The 19652-nt window shown below is 37.7% G+C and overlaps 2 protein-coding genes and 1 pseudogene across 4 annotated transcripts in view; 1 reads left to right on the top strand and 2 right to left on the bottom strand.

Annotated features, from left to right (window-relative positions):
- Window positions 1-1880: 1880 nt before the first annotated feature.
- Window positions 1881-3755, top strand: LOC133672320 (uncharacterized; annotated as a pseudogene).
- Window positions 3756-3976: 221 nt separating this feature from the next.
- On the bottom strand, window positions 3977-5601 carry LOC133673086 (glucan endo-1,3-beta-glucosidase 8-like). The gene is made up of 2 exons (XM_062093715.1): window positions 5243-5601; window positions 3977-5129 (listed from the first exon to the last, which is right to left on the bottom strand). Exons 1-2 carry the CDS (start codon window positions 5599-5601, stop codon window positions 4031-4033), a joined length of 1458 nt encoding a protein of 485 aa, XP_061949699.1. The 3' UTR covers window positions 3977-4030.
- Window positions 5602-7042: 1441 nt separating this feature from the next.
- The window catches only part of LOC133673085 (uncharacterized), a 29910-nt gene continuing 17300 nt past the window's right edge, over window positions 7043-19652 (bottom strand). The window contains exons 15-27 of one of the 3 annotated variants that reach the window (XM_062093714.1): window positions 18161-18727; window positions 17941-18000; window positions 17511-17839; window positions 16896-17304; window positions 15639-16106; window positions 14358-14474; window positions 14148-14269; window positions 13316-14069; window positions 12869-13123; window positions 12345-12527; window positions 11765-12106; window positions 8519-8568; window positions 8049-8152 (exon numbers count right to left, since the gene is read on the bottom strand). In XM_062093714.1, the coding sequence (XP_061949698.1) occupies window positions 8542-8568; window positions 11765-12106; window positions 12345-12527; window positions 12869-13123; window positions 13316-14069; window positions 14148-14269; window positions 14358-14474; window positions 15639-16106; window positions 16896-17304; window positions 17511-17839; window positions 17941-18000; window positions 18161-18727 (3633 nt within the window). In that variant the 3' untranslated portion in view covers window positions 8049-8152; window positions 8519-8541. Of the gene's footprint in view, window positions 8153-8518; window positions 8569-11764; window positions 12107-12344; window positions 12528-12868; window positions 13124-13315; window positions 14070-14147; window positions 14270-14357; window positions 14475-15638; window positions 16107-16895; window positions 17305-17510; window positions 17840-17940; window positions 18001-18160; window positions 18728-19652 lie in introns of all 3 variants that reach the window. The other 2 variants (XM_062093712.1, XM_062093711.1) reach the window with 2 other exon arrangements.

The following is a 19652-nucleotide window of genomic DNA, read 5'->3' on the forward strand; positions in this document are numbered from 1 at the left end:
CAATTTTTTTGCCCACAAAGAATCATTCCATCGGTAAGATTTAGCCGCAATTTATCATTTTTGTCACACCTGGCACATTTCCACCTGGATGGTGGAATAACAACACCATTGTCAATCTGTGGTAGACTCATTGCATATGCACTAACTTGCTTCTTATCAGCTATCCAGGCAGCAAGTTACTCTTTCCTATCAGCATGTCATGGCTCCAGATACACAGCAAAAGCGCCTTTCCTCTTGCCTCCTCCTTGATCAACATAGCGGGCAGTATCATTGAACACCATCAACATTGGAACAATGCCATTAGATGTCCCCTTTGCCCCACGAATTAAACTTCCAGTGGCACTGATGTTGTGGACAGATACACCAATTCCTCCTGCTGATTTACTGATAACAGCATCCTCCTTCATTGTATCATATATTCCTTCAATACTATCATTTTTCATGCACACCAAGAAGTAGCTGCTCAATTGGGGTCTTGGTGTTCCAGCCTTGAAAAGGGTGTGAGAAGCATGAGTGAACCATCGCTGAGACATCAAATGGTATGTTTTGATCCAGTAGCTTTAGTGCTCTCTCCTGAATATTTTCGTGGTTGATTTCCACTGGATGTTTGCCCCATGGACACAGTTCATAATTAAAGCCATGCATTCGAGCAAAATCAAATTCACAACAAATAGCAGGCTCTGGTCCACAAGTATGAGAAATATCATAGGAATAGAAGGGCATCATGCATGTAAAAATATCAGTGCCTTCCTCAGCATGCTCATTTGGATCTTCAAAGTCATCCCCACCAGGATCTACAATGTCCACTTGATCTCCATACTCCTCACGTTCATCATCACCACCATTACTCATCTTGCTTAGACTGAGTAGTCGTACTGGAGGTTGTTGTGAGTGGAACAGCTGAAGCAGGGACACTGGGTAGAGGCGCAGGACTACTAGTAGACAAAGAGTTGTCAAATAAGGATGAATCATTACATGTTCCTGAAACCAAATTCTTCACAAACAGAACATCAAAGGCTTTCCTAGCAATTTCCATGTTACCACATCGATAATACATGCTATTAAGAGAATTTCCAACACAATTAATCGACGCAAGCCTCATTTTAACCACAAGTGCATAAGCCTGTTCACCGAGCCAAATATCAGAGATATTTGCATAAGCCTTGAGAACGCTAGAAGAAGTGAAATGGTTCGGTTTAAATTGTTCCTGAACCATTTCCAAGAAGAGTTCAATTGCTTCTCTATCACACGTCCTCCGTGATAATTGCAGTCCAAGAGATAACATTATGAACTGGCGTCCTATCAAGCACCTTATAAGCAGATTCCAGATCACCACTCCCCTTCACAAATATATCAATGAAAGAATTTCCCACTTGCGAACCCTCATCAATAGCTTCATCATCTTCCATACTATCTGTTCCAAACAGAGGCGAAAGAGCGGATGCTGATGATGAAGTAGTTATGCCAAACAAGGAAGAACTTGTGTTTGACGTAGAAGAAGAACCAAATATGGAATTGCCAGGAGAAAAAACTGGACTCCCAGTCAAAGCAAAAGGAGTTGATGCAGGTGAACTAAATTTCATTGGCATGGCCTGTGTTGTAGTTCCCAGACCAATTCCAACAGTGGAAACATGGGCACTGTCAGCAATAAAAGGATTGGAACCTGGAGACTTCCTGAGCTCGTAACTACACAAAGAACAAATATACAAAAAAAAAAGGTGATTCTCTTTTCTTTGTCTTCTCTTCTTGTTCTTCCAGAGATTTAGAAAGTTTAGTTGTATCTCGAAGATATTACCTTATGCACAATAAATAAATATTTAAAACAGTATTTTCACGTGTCTAAACCAACTCTTTATTTGTTTCCATTTATATACAGTTTCTTCAACATTCACTGCCTCCATACCTGGTCTATCTTCGATTCACCACCATCGGGCTCTATTTCCTTTCCAGGTCTCTCAGTTCTTTGCGCGCCAAAAATTCCATTAAGCCCAAAGCAACTAAAATCCCCGCGGTTTTGGTATCTGAAACTGCGGGGACTGAGAAGAAATCTGACCCGCCAGAGAGAACAGTCACCATTGTTGGCTCAGGAAGCATCAGTCCTGTAAAATGCACTCCCTGGTATGAGTTCGTGGCCCATAGTACTAAGAATACTTGTAGTTAAATGCTAGGTAGCATATCTGTACCCTGATAATTACATGACCTTTTGCATCAATTGTTCAAGATTTCCCTGATAATCTAATGGTCCTTCTGCATCAATTGTATGATAATGCAAGAGGATTATTCAGGATGGGTTATCATGCTTTCTCTGATTTGGGGATTGCTGGAATTGTGTGGTTACAAATGCTTTAGTTTAACGGTCAAGTCCTATATTGGATTAGCTCGCTTGCTACTAAGCTCACCTCCCAAGATCAGTCAAGAAAATGTCATCAATGCTTGTTGGTTATATAGCTAAAACATTACGCCTTGTAATTTTTGCAAGATTGTATTCTGTTTTGGTAATTCAATCTTTCCATTACCAGGCAAGAAGATTGAAGTGGAATATGAAATGCTGGTGTTTGCTGATGACCAATATCAATCCAAGGATCAAACCGAGACTCTGCTAAAGGCTTTGAGCTGTGCAGATATATTGTTGATTGTGGCCATTACGGATCAAGAATCAGTCAAGTGGATCCAAAACGAATACAAAAGTCTTCCAAACATTGTATGCTTTGCCTCGTCTCCGAATCTAGTGAACAAATTAGGAGGATCTTACGTTCAGAATGAGACCAGTGGATACTTATTGGAAAAACATTTGGAATTTCTCAGTCAGAAAACAAGTGATTCTACGGATGCAGTGCAGACTGTATCCAAAGCATGGGACTAGCATAATTTGGATGACTTTAGGTTCTACTTTTTAGTAATAATCAATGCGTATATAAGACCTGTACCATTCCTAAAGAACCTGAGATCAAAGGGGTTTTCTACCTTGAACTGCATGGTTAGGAACTGTGGGCCTCGGATATTAAACTTTTCCATTGGATCCTAACTGCTGGAAAGTTCTTCAATGCTTCAACAAATGAAGCCCAGTCAATCAGGTGTGTAAATATAGATGTATTACTTCTTACGAAAGTCCAAACCTGGAAGCATTTTCTCTGCGTGTGTCGCAGAAGAACAATTGTCTTGAATTGGCTGCCAAGGTACCTGAAAAACCTTATGTGTCTCCCATGGCTAAAACTGCAGAGGTTCTTTTTGTGGGTTGGTTGGGGAGTCTGGATTGGAGTTGACGAGTGATTTCAGGACAGAACCCAGCTTATGATCAATTTCCCTGCCAGTACCAGCTATTCTACAGGGGAAAGGCAAAAGGTTCATTTTGGTACGAGCCAGTTTTCCAGGTCAAAACTCTAGAAGGGAAGGTAGTTTGGAGGAGACGAAAGTATCGCATCGAAAGAAGCAAAATTCTGGGAACATTTTACTTTAGCGTCTTGGACAATGGTGTTATCTCGAATGAATTTTGGACAATCGTCAACGTATCCGATGATTTTAGTTGGGGTTTGTTTCATTACAAGCAGGACAGTCCTATTTAGTCCAGATGGGGCCTACCCTGCAGAAAAGGAGAGCATGAGATTGGTTTCTAAACTCTTGCGGATGGGCGAGTATAGGATAGTTGTCAAGATGTAATTTGCTATTGAAAGATCACATAATCAGATTTTAAGAGGCATAGCACCAAACTCTTGCGTGATCATTTAATATACAAAATGTAGATTGATTGTTCCAAATGCTAAAGCTAACAGCACATCATTGAAAGAAATGGGAATAATTAATCCTAGTAGTGGTAAAACTTGATCTTTATTAAAGAAATCTTTTTGTGTCGTTTTAGCTAGAGATTAGAGATCGAATTCCACCCATGCTCTGAGGTGGAGTACTAGTAAAAGATTAGAAAAATTATCTCATTATATCAATAGCCAGGCAATTGAAGAAGAAAATAATACTAAACAAATGATAAAAACTTACAATACCAATGCTGTAAATTGGTATTATGAGCCTGATGTTATTACATCAGGGAGAAAAATGCCAACATTAATCCTGCAATGATGCTTACTCCATATGCCAATTCGAGCCTCTCTCCAGCTCCTACAAGCTGCAATGGGAAAAGACAGCTTCCCCGAGAGGCATTTGTTTTAACTATCATTGCTAATCCATTGAAATTGCATGCATAATCACCTTGATCTTGCATTTGGAAGTACATATTAAAAGCATAAGAAACATTGCCATCAATGTCCATTTTGCTGCATGATGATCCATAACCCAAGCTTGTGCAATCAGCCGAAGAGCAAGCATAGCTGATTTCATCTGCTATCATGCTCAAGTTCTTGTTCTCCTCATTAAGCACACACCATCGAGGTGACATGTACTGAACTCCCTTTGCTGCTATTAGCATCTTGTCGTTGCCTTTTCCGGATAAATCTACTGGAAACTTTGGCTTTCCATCATAGTAAAAGAGTCCCCAATGTCTCTCAAAATCTCCTGGTGCAATGCTCTTCTGATTCTCGTCAATTAGGCCAAAGAGATACAATTCCAATTCGCCTGGTCGGAGAGGGGTTCCCTTCTTTGCGGCCAACTTTTTTAGGAGACCATCATAGAACTTCTTAGCTAGTTTGTTGTTAGCATTAAAGTTACCATCTGTAGGCCAACCAACTTCCCCAATTATGATCTTCAAATCACCAACACCATTCTTCTTCAGCGTCCAAACTAGTGTATCGTAATTTGCATCAAACACATTGCTGTATGAAACATTTTTATCCGAGATTGTTTTGCCACCATCAAAGAAGGCATAATCGAAGGGGAAGCCAGCGTTTTGATACAGACTAAGGAATGGATAAATGTTAACAACGAAGGGAGCCTTATTTTGATGGAGAAACTTGATAATCTGAATCATGATATCCTTTATGTCCTTACGGAAATCACCACCGGACGGTTTGTCCGAAAGGGATTCATAAACATCAGCATTAAGAGCAACTGTAGCTTTGATTTTGTCTCCGACTCCAGCTTTGTCCAAAGCCTTTTGAACGTTTTGCAATGCTGGGAATGTAATATTGTCATATGTGTTATTATAGCTCGACAAGAAAGGCTCATTCCCAACAGCCACGTATCTACGAAGGCAGATTGAGCAAGGATCAATTCGATGCAATAGTAAGCAGAATTCATATAGAACAGAGGTGAAAAGCATGAACAAACGGAGATGGAAAATAAGATTTCAACTAACTTGATGTCAACACCCCCATTATGAAGATACGCGGTGATATTTTCTTTCACCCAATCTTCGGCATCCTCTATATCACCGGCTACTATGGACATCTGGTTATTAGGGATGCCAACCATGACCTCAATGCCTGTGCCAGCCAAGGCCTTTAAGGTCGGAGAATCAGAATCGAAAAGCTTAACCTTAGTGATGCCATTGTCTTTCAACATGTCAACCACTATATTACGCGGCAATGGATTCGACGCCATCGTGCCCCAGTTCACGCCTATACCTGGTAAGACTGTTGAAGAAAGGACGTGAACAACATTGACTGATGCCAGAATCAAACAATATGACCATACTAGCAGCCCGGTTCTGGCCATGGTCTGAGCCAGATCAAACTGCAAGAAAATATTATAAAGGTAATGTTAGAAGCAATGGGAGTTGAGAGACTTAAATGAGAAGGGATGGTTAAACGAGAGTTTAGAGGGGCTCGGTTTTTGCAGGGCCTTTAAACTCAAATGACAAATGATGCATCCAAAAATTAGATACTAACTCTGACAGATTTGCTGTTTTTGACAAAGTTTTATGCGGCCACCAGAAATGGGAGGGAAAGAAGTTAAATTTAGTGTGTGATTGTCATGAGGTGAAAGGGGGTGTAACGTTTGCCAAGATCCATCTCTCCCCCCCTTTTTTTCTACTGGTATTTGACTGATCATGTCATTAGGTATTTTTAGAGAATATTTCGAGGAGAAGATTATGGAGCAATCAGAAAGCAATCAAAGGAGACAATCATTATTCTGATTAATTGCTACTTAAATCTTCTCCTCAAATTACTCTCCAGACAAGTCCTTTTCTGCTAGCTAGCCATTGCAGCTTAGCAAGTCATGATCCTTACAAATATAATATGCTCTCCCCTGCCTGCCTCACATGCACCACCATTCGCAGCAGCCGGTTCCCATTTTGAGAATTTTGGCTGCACTGGAAGGCTCAATGTTTTAGATTGTTTTTAGGCTAATTTACTCAAGAGAATGCACCTGTATATGAAAATAACCCAGATGACTGGCAGTGTCGTTGATTTCTGAGAAAGTCGACAAGGATTCCATATATCCATCTACCTGTATGATTTTAGCATTAAAGAATGACGACACCATGTACAAAACCATGCTTCTTTAACCATTCACAGAAATAAAAAAATAAAAAAGGAAGCTATTCTCTTGGTATATTGTTGGATTGTTTTTGTAAAAAATAATAATTACCATAAAAATCAAAGTTATTAAATATTGTCATTATACTTTTTAAATGAGAAAAACAGTCATTTTATAACCTAAGATATCCTTTACTCTCTCCCTGCATATATATATATGTATGAAGAAGATGGCTATAAATACCATCATGTTTGTGAATATGATTAAATATAGTATTGATAAATTCAGAAAAAACTTGATTACTTTTGCCGGTTGCTAGCATAACTAGGAAGATCGAATTGTTAAAGAGTTTTATTAAAAATAAATCAAAACATTATTCTAATTAATAGTATTTTGTGAATATATTTATTAATATTAATATAATGGATTCTTTGAGAATCATTACAAGGACATCGGGATTTTAATGCATTTAAAACTTTTTATATCAATAAATAAATTCAGAATAATTTGCAAAGAGTTAGAAAGGACCTTCACTTCAACATAATTTTGTAGTTCTTTCTAATCTATCAATACAATTTTTTGACCCCGCATCACCTTAGGCCGCTCCTCCTCATGAACCAACATCAGTGGACGGCACTTTAATCTGTAGGCATACGAGAGATCACCACACAATGTCTCGTCAAAAAGAATTTTGCAACTTCATATAGACATATTGTACATATTTGTTACAAAAATGAACTTGGCCTCGCTCATGGCATCAATGGGAAATAAAACTAGCCCCAAATTGAACACCACCAAAACGCAAAAAGAACCAATCCAATTTACACTGTTTCAGTTGTATAAACTAATTGAGCTGATCTTTGTATATTCCTAGTTCTTCAAACTCTTTTGCTAATTTACAACTGGGCCAATTTCCGGTCCATCACCAGACATTACGAGGATATAGCATCTAGCTATTATCACCAATATTTTCAATCACCTTCCATCGTAATCAAGTCCGGAGTTGCTATAACCACCACCTTTACATTGCCATTTTTCACATCAGCGGAAGGTAGGCACCGCCATGACCTTTCCTGAGGACTAGTGGCGCAGCATTGTCAGGGACCTTGTCCAATGCTTTCATGCAAACATCAAGGATATCACTAAAACCAGTTGCCGTGGTGGCCAGCTGCACCCTTAACCTCAAATCCCGAGTCCTCTTTAACAAGCATCTAAACGATCTCTCCAGATATTTAGCCCATTCTGCAGGTAAACCTCCTCCAGTCAGCCAAACTGAGAATTGGGATTGGTCACCTCTGGCTGCTACCTCAGCCCTGTAGAACCTTGCCAATTCAACAAGCATTGATGGCTGAAGTGGAAGAACAGCCACAAATTCAGAGACAAACTCTTCTGTTAGTTCTGGTTTTAACATCTGATTCCAAAGCACCAGTGCCCACTCACTTGGCTGGTTAAGACCATAGGCTTCAGCAACAATTAAGGCCTCCTGGAAACGGGATTGCTCAACTAATAATCGCCTAGCATTGGTTTCAGACAGGTTCAGCCACTTGCAATCTGGCATTCGAATTTGCAGGGAAACAAGGGATGCATGAGCACAAGCTCTGCGAGTTTTATTTCCAGCATCAATGGAAGAGTGAACTCCAGCTGCTTCAATGAAATATCGCATTGATTCAAGGAGGTCTTCATTTTGGTCTTTATCATAACGGTGAAACCACTGCTCAGAAGACTGCCATGCCCGTGACTCTAAAAGAGCAGCAGTTTCATGCTTCATGTCAAAGTGGTTATAGACCTGAGAAGGCGAAGAACATGCTTTATTCAAAATGAAGAAATGGATAAATAACCAGGTCTTACAATTTAAAATGCATCTTATGGAAATCTCATTCAAAGCACCAAGCCATGTCACTTAACATGCAACAGATTGTAAAATAAAATCAAACCTAGTGTCTGTCCTGCCAAAGCAGGTTGCAACTCAAACCTGCAAGCTTGCCAGTGGCAATCTGAGACGCATTCAATTATACCCAGAGAATGGCCCTTTAGAAAATAAATATGGTGCAGTGCATGAACAAAATAAACCAAGACAAGCTGAGACAAATAGAATTGCAAATAGGGTGACATTGTAAGCGATGCACTTTTATTCAATATAGTTGTGATATACCTTCGTACTGTATTCAAGAGACTTCATATCCTAAATGTAAGAGTCCTGCACTATAGATTTTTAAAAGAAACAGGTGATCAAGTACTGTCGCGGCATATAATATGAATAAAAACTAGGATTCTCAAGCTCTAAGGTTACAGATCTAAGCTATAGAGAATTTTGATAAAATTCTCTAGTGCTTTATTAAAAGTCTGAATAATAGTCTTCAATCTCTGAATAAACTATCTTTATTTATATTCGTCCTAATATACTTTATAGAAAAAAAATTCCTACTTAAAACTAAAAAAGTTTATAGGAAAAAATTTCTAAATAGAACTTGCCTAATTAATAGAATCCATCCAGCATTAAGATTTATAAATATTAATTAAAAACAAATATAAAATCCAAAATTAACTAGGAAAATAATTAGAACAACAATTTCAAGCTTCATATTAGATGCTGCGAACTTTTCTTCAGGCTTGGTCTTGTCTATATGATTCATAAATATAGTTATGACATGCTCCACGTCAATCCCCTCTACTTGAGAAAGACTCAACCCCAAGTCATCTCCAAGCTTTGGATATAAAGGTTGATCATCATAGAAAAGATAAATATCCAACACTAAATTTTTTGGAAATACTCATATTATCGAGTAAATCGATAACATTGTCACTAATCTTCTTCGGGGTAGTGTAAGGATCATATTTCTTTTATTGTAACTTGCTATATGACCCCACCATAAATATCTCGCTGTGAAGGAACACCATTATATTATCTTTTTCCTCGAACACTTTGGCATGGCGGTGCCTATCAACAACTTCCTTATATTTCGTAGTGGTCTTCATCAACTTCTACTTCACATCCTTCATAGTAATTTACGCATCCATAGCCATCTTCTCGGCAGCCACACTAAACTCAACACCATTTTGAACTGGCATAAGATCTAGCAAATGTTTAAGACACTGTAGAAACACAATCTTGAATGGTGATTTACCCATGGCACTGTGTCTAGCACTGTTGTATGCGAATTCCTCTTATGCAAGGGCATGATCTCACTATTTTAGCTTGTTACAACAAATGCTTCTTATCAAGTTTCCAAGTGTCTGATTCAATGAATCTATTTGCCCATTTGTCTAAAGATGTGTTGTACTACTAAAATGTAATGAAGAGTCATACAATTTCCACAACATATGCCAAAAGTGACTAAGAAACTTATTGTCGAGGTCAAAAGTGATGGTATTCAACACCCCATGTAAACAACATCTCTCGAAAGAAAAGTCAGAGCAATAACAAACACATCATTCATCTTTTTGCAAGGAATAAAATGAGTCATCTTTAAAAACCTGTTAACTATAAATACAGAATCCATTTCCTATTGTGTATGGGGTAATCCAAATACAAAATTCATAGAAAAGTTCTCACATATTTTTTCAGGAATAGGCAGAGGCATATATAAACTTGTATTATGTGCTTGCCCATTAACAGTTTGACAAACATAACATTTTTGCAAAAACTTACCAATACCCTATTTCAAGTAAAGCCAATAATACATGTCAATGACAGCATCAATAGTCAATTGTCGCCCTAAGTGACCAGTCAAACCTCCTTCATGCAAATCTTGAATCACCTTCTCCCGCAATGAAGACCGAGGAATGCAAAATTAATTACCTTCCATCATAAATGTAAAAATCATTAAAGGGTAGATTTTGACACTTCTTCTACACCTTACCAAAATCCTCATCACAACTCTTTCAAATAACCAAATCCAGTGATCTCTCCCCTTAAAGTAACCATCAAGGTTGCTCTTCTACTCAAAGCATTAGCAACTCTATTCTGACTCATTGATAGATTTATGGCCTTTGAATAATCCTAGTATTGCTAAAACAAATATTGCTCATAGTCAGGAGGAAGGAATCTCTCATGCAACAATTGTCTCATGTACATCTATGATGTAATAGGTTGTCTCCCTTTTGTTAAGAGTGTATCTACTTGACGATTCCACTGGGAAGAAGCTTCACCCTTTAAGTTATATACGACCAGTTTCACCTTCTCTTCCAAGAAACTTGAGTACTCCTTAACCCTATCACATTTGGCAATCCAATCAAGAAATTCTTTTATGTCCTGATCTCCATTGAATGTCGGGATTTCTACCTTGATGCAAAAATCATGTGTTTGTTGCAGTGGTTTGTCTTGGAATGTTAAGGCCCTATGCCCCCCATCAAATTTGTCTCCACCAACTCCCTCCACATGGACAAATGATTGTATGGATGGATCTTCAGGAATAGGTTTGGGATTTGGCCTACTTCCAAGCAAGTTCCTCTCCTTTTCATGATCCTTGTTTGTATTACCCATTAGACGATCTAGTTTGCTCTAAATGATCTAGTTTCTAATCCTGAGCCCGCACGACACCTTGAAGGGCCTCCACTCCTGCATTGCAGAGTGGGTTGCTACCCTCTCCATCCATCAAAGAGGCCAACCTACTCTGATACCAATTGACGCGGCGTTTTGTGTGGATAAAAGCTAGGTTTTTCAAGCCTTAAGGTTATAGACTTAAGTTGTAGAGAAATTTAAAGAAAACTCTCTAATGTTTTATTAAAAGTCTGAATAATAGTCTTCAATCTCAAAATAAACTAAGCATTTCTATTTATATCAATCCTAAAATTCTTTATAAAAATTAATTTTTAATTAAAACTTACCTAATTAATAGAATCCATCTAACTATAGAATTCTTAAATATTAATTTAAAACAAATAATTAAAATCCAAAATTAACTAGGAAAATAATTGAAATAACACAATTTCAAGCTTCATATCAGATGCTTCTGGGTTTCTTCACGGATTTTTTTCAGGCTTAGTCTTATCTATTTAGTTTATAAATATAGTTGTAACATGCTCCCCGTCAAGTACAAATATGAAATACAACATAATATGAAAGTTATTCCCAAAGAATCTAATAATACGACATATGCATCCCATAACCATAGATACTCAACTAAATGGCTTAATCACAAAAGAAATTTGGAGTCACCCATGGAGATTCTCTTCCCACAATTATCCTATTTAAAACCATATTCTCTATAAGATGCTTAGAAACAAAATTCTTTTTTCCTTCAACCTAAGCCATTTTAGGCTGAGCTTATACCCTTTCCATCCATTCCCCTTGAATTAAATTTTTTTCTTTTAACTATCTTACTCACTGATTTAATAATTTTTCACAGCCTATATATAATGTTCACTCTAGAAACAGTGAAATGAAGAACACACGCACCATAGCAAATGCATCATGATCTTTGGGGTTAAAATGCTTCAGTGACGTAAGAACAGCCATCCGAAATCCTCTGACAGCCTCTGCAGTTTCCACATTTGTCTCTGCAGCAGCTGAATATTTCTGAAGAAGAAGATCCAGCTGACCATTTTCTATGAGAATGCCAAGAATGAAATTAAGGACATGGAAATTTCCTACTCCAGTTATCAGGCGAGCCAAACATGGAAAATCACCCTCAGAAACATAAGCTTCCACCCTGGTGGCAGCAAGGGATACAAGAACATCAACTCCATCCAGGCATGCTGATGATTTGTAGAAGTGGTGTGACAGGATAAGAAGTTCAACCTGAGAAAGAAAAAAAGAAAGATTTCCCAGTAAAATAAAAGCTTTGGATTATCAATAACTGGTTACACAAAAGTCAAATTCATCTTTTTATCATCCATTTTCTTCTTTGGCAAAAAAGGATCATCAGCCAGTCACTTCTACTAGACCGCAGCTACGGTTAAAAAGGTCATAGTTGCTGAAAATTATAGCCATTTAGGCACATAGGAATACTATCAACCCTCACTTATAATAGCAATACCTCACAGGGATGTGGTATTTCTTTTCCAGTAATCACCAAACGCATCAACGCATGACCAATTTCAGGTTCAGAAGGACAAAGCTCTGCCCATTTTAAGAAGTCTGAAAATCTCCACAATAGAGGAGCAGGTCCTTCCTCCTTCTGAGAATCCATGTACCCCCCACGATGTGCAGCCAATAGACCCTGTAATATGTCAGCAAAGCAAATAAATTATAACATAGACAACGAGTCATAGATTGCATAGGACTCAGTTAACTTCATGCAAAACTGGGCATGAATAAAATATACAATCTCAAGGTATATAGCTCAACACATGAAAAAAAAAAGAAGTCCCTGAACTTATTTATTGCACCAGGTCATCAAACAGTCTACAAAACCAACTTGGATCAAACCAGAAATATCATTTTCAGTCTACTGACCAAGCAGAATCTCGCCCTTTTGCAAAAGACAGAAACCTATGATATTAATTTAAGAATCAAATAGGCCAAAGAAAATAAGGTACACAAGGGAAAAAGAAACCAAACCTTTAGAAAGGATTCTGCAAGAATTTGAGCAATACTAGCAGCTGGCATGGAATGAGTTTGCACTATGAGAGATGCTTGTTCAAATGACTCTTGTGCTTTAAGAGCAAGCAGCTGGAGCAAATCGATTGGCTGCTTATCAAATGCCTCCAAAAAAGAAAGACCCAAGACATTTGCAGCTTTTACAACTGCTATGATTCTCTTGCACAGTCCTCGTCCACTACCTTCAGTAAAAACAGTAACCAATTTCTCCAAGATCTTCATTGGCATAGTCAAAAATTCCAATCCATGCATCCATTATGCAACAAGACATCACATTGGGAATAGTTAGCAATGGCAATGAGCTACAAATAGGCACTTAGAAGGGAAAACAGAGAAATTTAAATCTTCATATTAATAAACAAGCATATTTGTATAAAATAAACTGTCAAGTTTGAGAAAAGAACAAACATCTGATATCTGAACAATAACCTGCAGTGGATCAACCAGATGCTGCTCAGTTAATATATTATGTGACTTAACCACAGAACGCACTTCCTCATCAAGCATTGATATGGATATTTTGCTACCAGGAGTAGATATAGTTGCAAGCTTTAGAGTAACATCAACAAGTATAAATTCATGAGGGGTGTGTGATGGAGACAGCTTATATTGAAGTTGCTTGGAAGCTGTTATTTGTGCAAACTCCAATAAAGAAAGAACAGCTCTTTCCAGCTCTGCAGGTCCAATCCTTTCCTCCCACTTCGAAAAAGACATTTCTATCTTTAAGTTTTCATCTGGCAACAGCAAGTCACCTCTAGAAAAGAGGTTAGTAGAAAAATCTTCAGGCTCAGTATTTTTATCAATGGGGTCCATTAATGGTCGTCGTGATAGTGCATTGCCTTTGGCCCTCCGTTTTGGCTTTGTACTACTCCCTGTTGTCTGAGTGATGGAATCCAATACTTGGTTTTTGTGCTGTGTCAAGTTATTTTCCCTTGCATCTTGTTTCTCTATAGTTCTGCTCCTCATTGTATTGATATGATTGTCCATCTTCGTTATTAAACTTGCAGTCCTGTCAATGATATTGGAAGTATTTCCAATTAAAGGATCCCGACTCAAAGTGGTTGAAGTAAAGTCTCTATCACTCTTTGCCTGAGCTTCTGATTCTACTGCCAAGAGCCATACTCTAGTCTCAATTTCTCGCAGAAGTGGCACTGGATAAACTCTAATAAAATCACCACATAGGTCAGAAACAAACAATGAATACGAGAAATGGAAATTGAATTTGTGACTGAAGACTCACGGATTAGACAGAGTGATCATCCCACTTAACCATTGAAGAGAAAGCAGCAGCAATTCATGAAGCTCTCTCGCTGGAAGATCCTTCTCAACGGCTTCAGCATGTTTAAGGAAAAATAACCCAGCCTGTAAATCATGTACAAGCACATTATCTCAAAGTATAGCAAGTTGCAAAACATAATTCTCAATGGTGACAATTGCTAATAAAATACACCTGTAAAGGAGGGAAGGAATATCTGACGAACAGTGTCTGGCAGTGGCCCCATAAAGCAACTCTCTCTTCTGGAACATCCCAAAGGAACTCCTTCCACTCAGCTACCATGGATTCAGCCTGAAATTTAAGGGAGGGGACCAAGAAAAGTGTGGACATCAAGGGTTTAATAATAATACTACTACAAACACTTAGGACTTCTGATTATGAACATGAAAAGCAGCTGGTATATGTTAATCACATCTATCCCAATCAAGGCATAATCAATTTCAAACTTTTAACATTGTAGCCAAAGTAATCAAACATAAGCTGATTCAAGGAAACTACTCAACTGGTTTAAAGCCTTCCAAAGAGAAACTTATTTTATTCAAAGACATGGAAATTCATTCTAGAGCAATAATATTCTAAGTAACATTTATTGGAAAAAATAACAAAATAAGAGGGCATGTGCCCATCTATTGATTTATCAATTCACACACAAAATTCATTAAAAAAATCAGAGCAAATTAGAAATTTTCCAAGTAATCCTAAATGAAGTATTTAAAGGGTAAAAATTACCTTCAACAATCAAAATCACTACAAAGTACTTGCATAGACAAAACACTTTTGATTCTTTTGAACGTTTTGTATCTAGTACTTCAACTAATTCATTGCGAAACTTTTTGTTGAGTGGAGACCATGTAACAATTTTACTCACTCATATATATATATATGATTGCAAGTTAAGTTACATCGAGAATAGTTGCTTGTTGTATTATATATAGATTTAATTTTCCATTTCTCTCTTCATATTAAAGAATTCTCAATTAGGTAAAAGATCTGTCTCCATTTATCTCCATCTCAAAAAAGTTACACCTCTCTCATGTATAAAAGACTAATTTTTCTCCTTCAAAATCTTAATTCGCTCCTCTCCTAATAACCTATTTGATCCAAAATAAGAAATGAATATAGAACCAAATAATCAACAATACATGAGTGTGGAATTAGCATCTCTCATATTTTTGGCAAGTACTGGTGGCAACTCAACTGCGCTTTCAATCAACTTTATTTTGTGAATATTAGTATAAAAATGCAATTTTTTTTATTAAGATACAACATGTGATCCATAACTTGTACGAGTCCTGTGTGGGATGATGAAGAGAAATTTCTGTTTCAATCCAAGTTGCTTTTGTGGATGGATGTATTACATATTACTTCTGTAATTACACTTGTTTATGAGGAAAAAAAAACATTAAAATAATTATTTTTTTGGAAACACCCACTACTTTTGTAAACAAAGTATACCTGAATTTCAGTAACATGGTGAACAGAAGATTTCCAAGGTCCACCACTGGCATCCAACTGCCTGGCCCAATTACGTGCTTGCTCCCAATGCCCGTTCTTTTCCAATGCTTCTAAAAGTGAATCATCATCTAGAGCCTGATTTCCTAGATGTACAGTGTCATCCTTCCGCAGTGAAGGCTCAGCTAAATTGATTTTCCAGTAAAGTCTTCGATAATATGTTGCGGCAGATCCACCATCACCGAAGTCCGTTGCGGCAAGAAGTTGTAACAAACATCTTTTTTCATAAGGAGATGGACAAGTTACAAGCATGGCATTGGCAGCTTTTACAGCCGTGGAGCTTATCCACGAAGTTCTGACCTGCCCTTCAATTCCTATGTTTGCCTGCATACTGGATTGTTCATCCTTTATCCTGACAGAAAAGGAACTCAGATGGGCTGAAGCTTCAGATAGACGCATTTGGGAAAATGCCTGAAAGGAAAAAAAAGAGTTTCTATCAGAACAAGGCAATCCCAACAATTTCATTTTTTTTCATGACTCAAGCCAAGCAAAAGAAAAATTTGACTCAAAATACAAATATTACCAGAAAAAAGAAAATAATTATACATGATATGGTTGGCCAACAAAGGCATTCCATGATAAAAACAAACCCCATTGTTTTAAATTTTGTTTTTAAATAAGTTTCATCCATCTCATCCTGTTTAGGTCAAGGTGCTTTACAATGGTCCCAAGTTTCTTCCATGAACATGCAAACAAGACATGCACAAATACATGGCACACATAATATGATGAGAACTTCCATTGGCTTCGCATGTGTTTGGGACAAGATGAGAACAGATATTAAGAAAGAGTACAAGTACAACAGGCAGAGTTTTGTTCATGCTTTAATACACATGGAGTTCGTTTTGAGCAGCCCTACAGGTACCAATCTGAAAAGTTTAGATTTCAGCTTTTAAGATTTTTTTTTTGCATGTGTAAAATAGTCTTCACCTAGTATTCTCTAAGTATCTAAATCTGGCCATGCATTGGACCTCATGTGAAATAGTGGTGGTAAGAAATCAGGAAATGAACCTTTGGCCTGTCTTTGTGGAATCAGGGTTGTGTGTAATGATTGTTAGACAAGTGGAAAAAAGGAGAGAAAGAGAGGTCAACTTCTAAATTCAAAGCATTCAAAACTGGTGACTAAGAGAATGCAGTTCTCTTCATCCCAACAAATCATAAAGATGGACAGGAAATTGGGTTATAAATTTGTTCACAGACCTGAAGAGAGCGAATGAAATGTAACAAAGAACACAAAGGAAGAAACATCTCAAAAGCCCTTAACAGAGGTAGAAACAACTGTTGTTCACAAAGCACTGCCACCATCTTAGAGAGAGACACAGGTCCTTGATCAGAATCACTTGAAACATTTACACTTTCATGAATATCTACTCTTCTTTCATCTTCAGCAACTGTGCCTTGGGCAACAGACCTTGTTGGTCCACCATAAGTAGTCAAAACATCCACATAAATTGGCTCCATAAGACGCCTGCGTTTTGCATTATGCCGATTGTAATGAACTGTCAGGACCCTGCTACCAGCTGGCAGGGAATTTATAGCTTCCACAGCTGCTCCAACATTATTTGCAATCTGGGATGCAATGCCGTTCACCTTGATGGATGAAGTTTCCCTGTAAATATAATTCAGCTGTGAAATTTTCAAAGCATGGAAATATAATGAATTCATGAGGAAGAACAAAGTAGTGAAGATCTTCATATCAAATATGAAACCAAATACATAAAGTGAATCCAAAACAATTCTTGGGCATCTAAAAGCTTGAAAAGGTGTAAGAACATAGATCTGCAAAGCACTATTTCATTTGGACTACGGGATAACCTCGCTGCAGTAATTTCCAGCCAAACTGTTAGACAGGACAAGGGAGACAAATCAGGAAAGCATGATGCAATCAATGCCAAAATTGACCAGGACATCTCCTTTGCTTTCTTCAAGAGAGACTCTCCAGGATTTTTCTGCTTCTCACAATCTGCTAAGATTCTAAAGAGCTCAGCAGGAATAAGTATGTCCTCCTGGAAACAGTAAGTTTCACTTCCACTTTCCCCAGTATCTGAATATGCTGGAGAACCAGATTTCTTCCTTGACTGCATGCCTTTTAATACTGTTAATATATGAATTTTGAGACGTGGGTCACTGAACTCCTTGGTTGCCTGCAATATAAAATCATAACACCATCAATAGGAAAATTCCATCAGAATGTTTTGTAGCATAACTTGGATTCAAAGATTAATTAGGGGTAGATGACACTTACTACTTGGACGACTGTATCAAAAGGGTATCCTCCAATCTGAGCTTCAGACAGAAATCCAACCTTGTAGAAGACAGAGGCAACATAAGATGTGGAGTTTCTTAAAAATCAAAATGAAGGAAACATGCCATAAACAAATCAAATGAAGGAAACATAATAAAGGCAAATCCAAATATTATATTTCTATTTATTTTTCCCTATGAAGAAGTGGAGAGAGAGCTACCCAATCATTGTCTCTTGCTAAGACAGCAAGGTACTTTGTGCTTGATGGAAGTTGATGCATCTGACAGAAAGCTGTAACTAAATTCCAGTGTTGGCTTGCTACTTTTTGTTGATCTCTTAATTCAGTTCCATCACCACTACCAGTCAGTAGCCAAGATCCACAAGTCTTTCCATCCATCATTATTGGAAGACTAGCTTTCTCCAAATGCTGCAGGACTAGCATTGGAACTCTTGAAGATTGTTTGCCAATGAATGAATTTGAAGTCCCCTTTAACTTAGTGTTGGTTACACAATCCTTGTGCAGATACTCATCTGCAAGTGATCGAGCCAGAGACTCTACTACATTACCTTCACGCGATACCACGTGAAGTGCAGAACCTTTACCTTTAGGTGAAATTTGGCTATATCTCTCATTGTTCTCACTCAATTTGTAAAATGAAGATATCCGTCTCAAGGCAGAAACATCCACATGAATAATGCTGGCAGATAAACCACAAAGTTCAAGGAGAAAAGCACATGATGCAACCAACACAGAATCCTCAAAATGAGCGACACCAAGTGGAATGACCTGAAAAATTCAAGTCCCAAAAGTAGTATTAACTAAGTTTACAAGGCATCATTTAGGTCAGATAAACAAAAGTAGTATTAACATAAAGTTTTCAGCATGCATAAGTATGCACCAGTAAATGAAAATCAATTGAATTGGCTCCATTATTGCTAGTCATAAATTATTGTAGTTTGTAAATCATTTACACTAAACTAACAATCAGAAAATGAAGCCACAATTCACGTGACTTCCCTGATATTAATGTACAACTTTTAGTTCTCTCGTTCAAACTGAAGTTTCTGTGACTCACATGAGCACCATCCCCAACTTTGCCCTAGCTTATGACACATAGATCAGTTTTTGTAATTGTATTTTCTGTAGTTTTTCCCTTCTGAAGCAGGAAAGAGGATTGCGAAGGATGGTAGAACAGGCAGAGACTATGGGATCTCATTTGTCTAACCAAAAATGAGGCATCTTTGTGCCTCATTGGGAATTATGGATAGAGAGGTTGCCCAATTATCCAAACTTTAAGACAACAATAAGACAAGTGTGGAAGCCTTTGAGATGTATAGATATCAATCAGATAGACAAGATTATTCCGCATACTATTCTTTCACTGGAATATGAACAAAAGGTATTTGAACAAGGGCCCTGGAATTTTGATAAGCAAGTTCTAGTTTTAAAGAAGCTTTGGCAGATTGTTCTATTCAAGAACCTTCTCAGGGTCAGGGCATATGATGTGCCTTGAACAGTTTTACCAGTCATAAGATTAAACTTCCAGCAAAGAAGGATGGCCTCTTTATGAGGATGGAGGGGTTAATTATATGGGCTTCCACAAACATGTTAGTTTTCAAACTATCCCCGAAAAACTCCGTCTTTTCAGGGATCTATGGCCAGCTGTCAAATGGAAAATCATGCTGGATTTTGTTTAACTATGAATGATTGC

The sequence above is a fragment of the Populus nigra genome, chromosome 14 (assembly GCF_951802175.1).
Source record: "Populus nigra chromosome 14, ddPopNigr1.1, whole genome shotgun sequence".
NCBI classification, from domain to species: domain Eukaryota; kingdom Viridiplantae; phylum Streptophyta; class Magnoliopsida; order Malpighiales; family Salicaceae; genus Populus; species Populus nigra.

Coding starts and splice junctions, on each gene's coding strand:
- LOC133673086 (XM_062093715.1), bottom strand. CDS start 5,601: ATGGCCAGAACCGGGCTGCTAGTATGGTCATATTGTTTGATTCTGGCA. Junction 5,130..5,242: donor AATGGGGGTGTTGACATCAA/GTTAGTTGAAAT, acceptor CTGCCTTCGTAG/ATACGTGGCTGTTGGGAATG.